Raw genomic sequence first — 9,464 nt, forward strand, 5'->3', positions numbered from 1 at the left:
TGCTCTGCCCACCTGGGGCGTCGCTCTGTCACAATCAGAGCCACTCTAGCTAGCGCCTGGGGCAGAGGCCAAGGAGCCATCCCCAGCGCCCGGGCCATCTTTTTGCTCCAATGGAGCCTCGGCTGCAGGAGGGGAAGAGAGAGACAGAGAGGAAGGAGGGGGGGTGAAGAAGCAGATGGGCACCTCTCCTGTGTTCCCTGGCCGGGAATAGAACCCGGGACTCCTGCATGCCAGGCCGACGCTCTACCACTGAGCCAACCAGCCAGGGCCAATTCATGTATTTTAAACCTCTAATCAAACCCCCCAACAAAGCAAAGAAACAGTATTTTAATCAAGACATTTTATTTGCTTTGATTGAGATATTTATGATAGGAAAATACATTAAATTTTATATTATCAAACACAAGCCAGTTTTTTACTGTGATTGAATAATTGAAAGAGAATAAAATTTTTTAATTAAAGATTCTTTGAGTTGGAAGAATTCTTCTACATCCTATATTCTACAGAAGGCTTTATCTGGTCACCTAGGAACTGAGAGCCCTCATTGAGAAGACTCTAGTTGGTTGTAGAATTCACTGCAGCATAGGATGGCGATAAAAGCCATAGGAATATGTAGCTCAGGCAGACTCAGCATCTCCCATAATGTTTAAATGAAAATGTTCCACCATGTTCCCTTTAATGAAAAAGTTAGGGGGAAAAAAAGATGTGATTACAAACAGCACTGAAAATTACCTGGGTATTGCACTAAGTTCTTCCAACTAAGGAGCACAATGTACAAAGGCTGTGCCCCTCTTCCACTGCAGCTGGGCCCCATGTGCTCCCCAACCCTGCACACTATTCCCAACTGGGGCTGCTTGACCCTTACATGCTCAGCCCTGACACAGTCCTGGAGCCCACCCAGTCTTGAGAGAGGAGGCGATTAGAGACTGATTGAGTGGTTTCCTAGAAGTAGAAGCCATTTTGGGGATTAAAATAGAGGAAACACCCATGAGAGCAAATGAGGCAGGAGGGAGGACGGCTGGCTGAACTTTTGAACACAACCCTCTTTGAAGTGAGCATATATCAAGGGAGGTTTGGTGGGAGGGTCCTGGAACGTGCTCCCTTAAAGGTTTGGGGTCAGTCATAGAGGGGGGAGACAAGGTGGCCATCTGTCCCTTCCAAGTATGAACAGGCCCATTCTGATGGATTTCCAATTTGGTAGTCAGTAGGGTTTCTGCTCAGTTATACTCTCTGTAGCTTGAAGCTACATCACAGAGATTATCAGTTACTATATGGGCTTCAGAAATCAATTAGTAAGTCATAGTATTAAATTATGTTAATTATATGATTGCAGAATATCCAGGAAACTTAAATTGAGTGGTTAGACACAAAACTACTTGAAGGATAACTACTTCTGGGAAAGGTCCCCATGCATTTCTGTGGCAGTTACCCAGCTAGTTCAGTTATTTTCCAGACATACTGAGCCTAGGCCATCAGAAACTGGCTTTTCCTATCATTCTGTGATGGTTTCTTCAGTATTTTGGGAGAGCCGATATTTACTTTGTGTTCTTACATTACTTTAATGCAGAAAACGCAAGGATTGGAATAAGATTGACCATTGGTTGCACAGACTGGATCATATTCTCTGGTGCAAGCGTATGTGTCTTTCTTAGAAAAATCACAGACTGGTTCCTTAAACATAAAGAATGACATAAAATTTGTTAGATAATGCTTTTTAAATACAATGTTCTTCATTCTTAACACAAGATACCATACATCAAAATGGAATAAAATATGTTATTATTGAGGCTTAGAAACAAACAAACAACTGAGACATAAAATATTTCTGCAATATTTTATCAACCCCAATATTATATACTTTTAAGGGGCAGACAGGTGTGTGAGTGTGTTTCTATGATGCAGCCACTCTGTGCTCACTGCTCCTCACCCTGCCCCGCATTTCTCTGTTAGTTCCCACCCCAAGGAATCATAACACGGCTGTGTTCATAATGTCCTTACCTGTCTCAGTGGTTTCACTGCTGGGGAATCTGTACTTTCAGAATATCGCCACATATGTATGTATTCATATAGACTAGTATTTGCATAAATCTACTTGGTTAGTGATGGCAGCATTGGAAATTAACATAAATAAACAATGTTGTATACATTCTTATATGACCAGCTTTTAAAATTTTTATGTAACCTTTATCTCCTTTGATGTGTAGAACTGTAGTTCATTTTCTTTGCTTTTATATAATATGCTCTGTGAAAATATGAAAATTCTTACTTTTTTATGTTTAAGTGGAGAAACACTTTTAGTCCTCTTGTTTTGCTAGGATAAAGAATACTACTTTAAATACACTGTAAGCTTTACATGGTGCTTGAATATAAAGCTTTACATGGTGCTTGAATATAACAAGGATACCCAATAATGGAATCTTTGGATAATGGGATAATTCTATTAAGTAAAAAATACCAAATGTTTTTACATCGCTGGCTAAATTTTATTCCTTTAACTTACTGTAATATAATATTGCTTGTACAATAGTTTTGAAAGGTCATTCTGTTGCACATTTTGCTTATTGAAATTTTTTATAAAAATTACAATGTATAAAATTTTACAGTTTATGTTTTTCAAATTGCAAGTGAGTCATTATTAACTTACCTTTCTCTGTCTGCGTTTTGAACGTGAAAAACCAGTTTCTGTAACAAGCACACAAAAGAAATTGGAAAAAATTTGAAGAACAGAGGAAAAGAATCAATCTCTGGTGTGAAGAACCTATCTCTTTTAGAAGCAAAATACTATGTAATTGGCCTACACTGCAAGTTCTGAGGTGAGACTTCTGTGAATGTATCAATACAGTTAAGTTCACAAAATAGCTCCAAATTCAGAATCATCATTCCAAACTATCCTCACTTTGTGAAAAGTAATTTTATATATAGTGTAATAATCACCACACTCTTCGTGAGTATACTGTAGTTCTTTATATTTTTATTATGAATGAGGCATGCTAGTCAGAGAATACCATGCCTTGCTTAATGACACTTCATATTCCATGCATAAAGTCACGTGACATGAAGAAATGAATTACTACTTAATGAATTAGTACTCAGTTCTAATATCAGGGATCTTTGACACCTCACAGCTACTTTCCCCTAAAATTCACCAGTCTCTTGTGCTTAAAGGAAGGTCAGTTGTCAGGAGAGGGATCAATGAGCTCTCACCTTACGCAGGGCTTGATTTTAGCAGACTTACAACTGGCAATCAACAAATCAGACTGTCTAGGCATATCTGATATATAAATATCATTACTTCCTACACTCTGCTTTTAACAACCTTGGAACCAGCTAGCAAAAATGAAAAAGATTAGGTCAATGCCTTAGTCATTAATGAACCTAAAACTAAATTCCACTGCTCATTCTAGCCCCCTCTCTGTCTCCATCTCTAGAGCAAGAAGGGAAAAAGTAGTCCACCCATGCAGTTTTATAAAAGGTATTTGGAATAGTCTCCCTTTCATGAGGCCAGTGTAGGTATTGCAAATCTAATACAAGGAGCTGCTCCCCATCCAGATAACAGTAATCATCTCCTGCATTTTCCAAGATGTGTGACTCGCCTCATCCAGAAGTGAAAACTGTACTCACCAGAATAAAGAGGAAACACCAAGGCAGTGATGAAAATCGACTTGATCAACAGTGAGAAGAAAGACATTTTATTAAGTCTGTAGAAGAAACCCAAAAGGAATGTTTATAGTACATGACACAGAGACAAGTCACCAACTTCTAAAAATAGTATCTTACAAGTGAAGGACCTGTTCTACTGCCCTAGATTCCAGGTTATATTGGACATTTGCCTTTTTCTTCCCCAACAGGTAGGGTCAAGAAGACATAGAGAAATGAACAGAGGGTCTCGTAGAGTCTTGAAGGAAAAATCAGGACACAGTGTCGGCAAACTTAAGAAAGAAATATCCATTCCTAACTCGTGGCTCGGCCCACGGAGGCCTAACCTTATTTCAGGGAATACACACATTGGAATCTCAGTTGACCTTTGACACTAGAGACTGTGCAGAAGGACTGGCCAGCAGTTGTCCCCACAGCACTGCTGCACACCAAGGCCACCTGAAGACTTCCCACCTGCCTTTCCTGAAACAGAGAAGACCATGGAGAGTGGCCAGCCGCTCTGGGGACTGTGCTTCATTCACTCTTCCTTCTCAACCTCCTTCTCCCAGCTAAGGAGCCTCCTTAGCTGCCTTTTATCAGCCTGCTGGTAAGGAGCTTGAGGGGGATAGATGGCTCATGATATCATGAGACACAGAGGTCCTCTGTGTTCTATCTGGAGGCTGTAGAACAGCTTTTGAACAATGCCGCACAAATAATTCATAATAGGTCTTTCCACAGCAGGAGATTTGGGACAATCTTATCTGGTATGCCCAGAAGTAGGCAGTGAGATTTAAGTTAGGCAGTGCTTTGAATCCCTAAGATACAGAAGTGATGTGAAAAAGTTTTTCAAGCTACAGAGTTGGAATGGAGAATAAAATGAAGAAAGAGAATACATTTTGGAAAACTCTAATTAGTTGCATTTGTAGGCCCTCAATAGTTTGTAACACTAGAAGCAGAATAAATTTGGGAATTTGGGTGTTTATTAGACTTTTTAAATTTTGAGATAAATGGAAATGATCCTAAAGTCTTAAGTACTAGAACAGAGAGTTATCAGGTTCCTTTAATTGACTTCCTTCCATGGGAACATCTCCTAAAGGTATAATGCAAATTCACCACTTGAAATGTTCACAGCCCGAGATAAATGTGGGCAGCCAGCTGTGGAACGTGGGCTGGAGGACAGTGTGAAAGTATTAGATTAGAAGAGAAAGAAGGCTCAGAAATGAAGTTGAGAACACAAGGGATAACACCCTAAATTATATACTGAATAATATGATCTGAAGAATAAGTAAAGAAAACAAGATGAAGTCAGTATTGCTAAGCTGACTCAAAATAAAGTCTGTGTGGTCAAGCTGAGAAAACTAGTTCAAAGCAAATGGGCTGAAACAGGAGAAATAGATTTCAATTTAATTAGCCTGAGGACTCAAACTCTTCAACTTTTCAGTGTTGCACCAATGCCTGCAGATATATAAATTCTCATAGATAACTCTCTGAAAGACTTAGGAAAGAATGAAGAACTTAGGAAGGAATGTTCTTGTGTTCAGAGTGACATCTGTTAGAACATCAAACATGGAAAAGTTCTAGTTTGAAAGAATTTGGAGGCTAAGCCTTCAGGACTGGTTCTTTTCAAGATGTACCTTTGATTGTAAGAACTCTTAACTTTGCTCTTTCTTTTGAAAAACTCAGTGTTTACCAAGCATTGTTTTTGATTTGCAAATCCTAAGACCCTTGAGTAAAACTGTTATGTTTAAATTTTGCAAAGCCTTCTGATTCATTTATGCCGAGACAGCAGATACCACTTATAGAGTGTACACCATCAAGATTAAACATAATGTAAACTATAGGCTTTGGTGATTATGATGTGTCACTGCAGTTCCATCAGCAGTAACAAATGTACCAGCCCAGTGCAGGATATTGCTAATACTGAAGGCTACCTAAGGGTGGTGGCAAGAGTATATATGGAAAATCTCTGTACCCTTTTCTTAACTTTTCTATGTACATTAAACTACAAGGAAAGAAAGTTTCAACTTTTTAAAATGAATATAAAGCCTAAGTAGGTGGTGATGCAGTGGATAGAGCATCAGTCTGGGATGCTGAGGACCCAGGTTCAAAATCCCAAGGTCACTGACTTGAGCAGAGGCTCTTTTGGCTTGAGCCAGGGCTCATCCAGCTTGAGTACAGGCTCATCCAGCTTGAGTGCAGGCTCACCAGCCTATGCACGGGGTCTCTGGGTTGAATGTGGGATCATAGACATGACCCCATTGTCACTGGTTTTACCCAAAAGGTCGCTACCTTGAGGCCAAAGATCACTAGCTTGATTTTGAGGTTTCTGGCTTGAGTAAGGAGGTCACTCACTCTGCTGTAGCCCCTTAGTCAGGCACATATGAGAAAGTAATTAATGAACAACTACGGTGCCACAAGGAAGAATTGATACTTCTTATCTCTCTCTCATTTCCTGTCTGTATGCCCCTGTCTAGCCGTCTCGCTGTTTCTGTCTCTTTCTCACTATAGAAAAAATAAATAATAGAAATGACTAAGTAATACCATTTTAAAAAATGGACTGATGACCTGAAAAGAGATTTCTTCATTAAGATATTCAAGTGCATTATAAGCACATAAAAACAAGATTATCAGTAGTACACAGGCAAATTCAACCCAAAAGCACAAGGAGATACTTTCCAGATTCACTTGATTTCCAAACACATAGAAAGTGTAACACAAAGAGTCAACCCATTAGATAAACTTTGGGCTTTTTTTGACAATGATGTGTCAGTGTAGGTTCATAACAAATGTACAACTCTGGTAGGGAGTGTTAAGAATGAGGGAGGCAAGGATTCCCCAAGGTGCCAGCAGAGTGGGAAGACATACAAACTGCCATCTCATGGGACCAAACTGGATTACAAATTACTTTAAAAACAATCATCAAGAAAAATCAACTTTGGACTAAAAGAATAGGACTCAAAAACTAAGGAGTACCAAAGAAACCACACTGAGTCTGGTAGGAATAGCAGGGACACAGTGGGGGGCTCCCCTGCTTCGAGTAGCAAGGAGTGGCTGAGGGTCCAGAGGATTTCTAATTGTGGGCAGGGAGACCCTGAGGTGAGAGTCCAGAGGATTTCTAATTATGGGCAGGAAGACCCTGAGAGGTGAGGGTCCTCAGTCCCAGGACCAAAACCCAGCCAGAAACCAAGAAACTGAAGGAGCAGCCTGATAGTATTGAGTTTAAAGAAGAGAGAGATTTCTGTTTGTAGGAAACAGCTAGCAAAGAAGTTGTAGCCTTAAAGGGCCAGTGCAGAAAATATCACTTACATCTACTTGCCTGGGGCTCCAGGTGTGAGGAGGACTGAGAGAACTGCTGTTGTGTGAAGCCAGTGTGGAGATCAAGGCAGGGGGACACAAATGGTGATGGGGAGAAGAATAACTGAGCTGAGTCATTCTCCAATACCAAATCAGCCATAGTTAGGGGAATGGGCACTCCCTCTATCCAGGACAAACATAGCATAATGCCAAGTTACCCACCTCCAAAAAGCTCTCCAGCTTCAATCAGTGTGAGATGCCACTCTGATAGGAGGAACAAAAAGAAGGTGCAGTGACTCAGATTTGGGGGGAGACCTGAGCAATACCTCCCCCTTCTGATATGGAATATGCACCCTGCCCTCAGAGAGTAACTGAGCAGAAAACACCTTCTGGTTCACAGAGATCATACCCCCTGCATTCTTGGATAGAGTTTTAACAGAGGCCAAAGAGCAAGGTAAGCCCTCTACCCCCATCCTAAATACGGTGGTTCCCTGCTGAGCTCAGCAAACAAACTTAAGGGAAATTAGGACTTTTAAGCAGCTCAACTTGATAAGGAGAATTAAAATTCAAGCAACCAACAGAGGCTGAAGGATATAGCCCTGGAGGAGGGGCTGCATTCCATATACCAACCTCAGATGCACAAATCAAACAAGCTTGCAAATGGCACACAGAAATAATTAGAAGACAGAGAAATGTAATCGATATGTATCAGCAAGGGAAATCCCCAGAGAAAGAACTAAATGAGATGGAAGTAACCATATTACCAATGCAGAGTTGAACATAATAACTGTTAGGATGCTTAAGGATCTCAGAGCAACAATGGATGGACTTAAGGAGCACCTAAAGAAATTGCAACCATCAAAAAGGACACTGAAATCAGAAAAAAGAATCAATCAGAAATGACAATTAGCATATCAGAAATGAATACTACACAGGAAGGAATCAAAAACAGGTGTTGAAGCAGAGGATCAAATTAGAAGACAAGACAAAAACACATAAACAGAGCAGCAAAAAGAAAAGAGGCTCAAAAAGTCTGAGGAAACTAGAAGAGAACTCTGTGACAATATGAAGAGAAATAACATCTGCATCATAGGCATTCCTGAAGGAAGAGAGATAGAACAAGGGATAGAGACCTGTTTGAAGATATCATAGCAGAAAACATTCCTAAATGGATGAAGGAAAAGGTCACAAAGTTCAAGAAGCACAGAGAGTCCCAGTAAAGAGAAACCCAATGAGGCCTACATCAAGACACATCATAATTAAAATACCAAAATTAAGAGATAAAGAAAGAAATACTAAGAGCAGGAAGAGAAAAGAAGTCAATTACCTATAGAGGAGCCCCCATAAGGATGACATCCAACATTTTAACAGAAACACGTAAGGCCAAAAAGGAATGGCAAGAAATATTCAAAGTAATGCAAAATAAGAGCCTCCAACCAAGACTTTTTTATCCATCAAGACTGTCATTTAAAATTGCAGGAGAAATAAAAGCTTCCCAGAAAAAAAAAAAAACCCTCAAGGAATTTATTACAATCAGACAAGTACTTAGGAAATGTTAAGGGGCTTGCTGTAAAAAGAACAAAGGAAAAAATAAATAAAAAGAAAGAGCATTTTAGATTTAAAGAATAAAATGGAAATAAACAACTACATATCAATAATAACCTTAAATGTAAATGGATTAAATGCTCCAAACAAAAGACATAGGGTAGCTACATGGATAAGAAAAAAGGACTTGTACATATACCGTCGACAAGAAACCCACCTCAAAACAAAGGATACACGTAGACTGAGAATAAAGGGATGGAAAAAAGTATTTCATGTAAACAGAAAGGAAAAAGAAAGCTGAGGTAGCAATAATAATCTCTGACAAATTAAATTTTAAAACAAATGCTAGAGTAAGAGATAATGGCTACCACATAATGATAAAAGGAGCTTTACAACTGGAAGATATAACTATTATAAATATATATGTGCCTAATATAGGAGCACCTAAATATATAAAAGAGATTTTCATGGAGAAAAAGGGTGAGATCAACAGCAATACCATAATAGCAGGGGATTTTAATACCCCTCTAACATCAATGGATAGAACCTCTCCAGACAGAAAATTAACAAAGAAACAGTGGCCTTTAATGTCACTTTAGATCAACTGGATTTAATAGATATCTTCAGAACCTTTCACCCCAAAGCAGTAGAATATACATTTTATTCAAGTGCTCAAGATACAATCTCTAGGGCAAACCACACTTAGGACACAAAACAAGTATTAATAAATTTAAGAAGATTGAAATCATATCAACTCCTTTTCTGATCAAAACAGTATAAAACTAGAAATCAACTACAATAGAAAAACTGAAAAACATTCAATAACTTGGAAACTAAATAGCATGCTATTAAATAATGAGAGGATTAAAAATGAGATCAAGGAGGAAACCAAAAACTTCCTTGAAACAAATGAAAATGGACATACAACAACTCAAAATTTATGGGACACAGCAAAAGCAGTCCTGAGAGGGAAGTTCATAGCAATACAG

General features: G+C 39.1%; 1 protein-coding gene across 1 annotated transcript; it reads right to left on the minus strand.

The window, feature by feature from the left end:
- Positions 1–488: 488 nt before the first annotated feature.
- Positions 489–7,193, minus strand: LOC136333293 (sperm-associated acrosin inhibitor-like). The gene is made up of 5 exons (XM_066272233.1): positions 7,153–7,193; positions 3,622–3,698; positions 2,645–2,682; positions 1,553–1,671; positions 489–673 (listed from the first exon to the last, which is right to left on the minus strand). Exons 2-5 carry the CDS (start codon positions 3,686–3,688, stop codon positions 628–630), a joined length of 270 nt encoding a protein of 89 aa, XP_066128330.1. The 5' UTR covers positions 3,689–3,698; positions 7,153–7,193; the 3' UTR covers positions 489–627.
- Positions 7,194–9,464: the final 2,271 nt, after the last annotated feature.

This window comes from Saccopteryx bilineata, chromosome 4 (genome assembly GCF_036850765.1).
Source record: "Saccopteryx bilineata isolate mSacBil1 chromosome 4, mSacBil1_pri_phased_curated, whole genome shotgun sequence".
In the NCBI taxonomy this organism is placed as follows: Eukaryota; Metazoa; Chordata; class Mammalia; order Chiroptera; family Emballonuridae; genus Saccopteryx; species Saccopteryx bilineata.

What these genes read in the sequence shown, in the direction of transcription:
- LOC136333293 (XM_066272233.1), bottom strand. Translation starts at nt 3,688, where the DNA reads ATGTCTTTCTTCTCACTGTTGATCAAGTCGATTTTCATCACTGCCTTG. An exon ending in GGTGTTTCCTCTTTATTCTG is followed by an intron (nt 2,683 to 3,621) that starts GTGAGTACAGTT and finishes TGCTTGTTACAG; the next exon opens with AAACTGGTTTTTCACGTTCA. An exon ending in CAAAACGCAGACAGAGAAAG is followed by an intron (nt 1,672 to 2,644) that starts GTAAGTTAATAA and finishes TTTATGTTTAAG; the next exon opens with GAACCAGTCTGTGATTTTTC.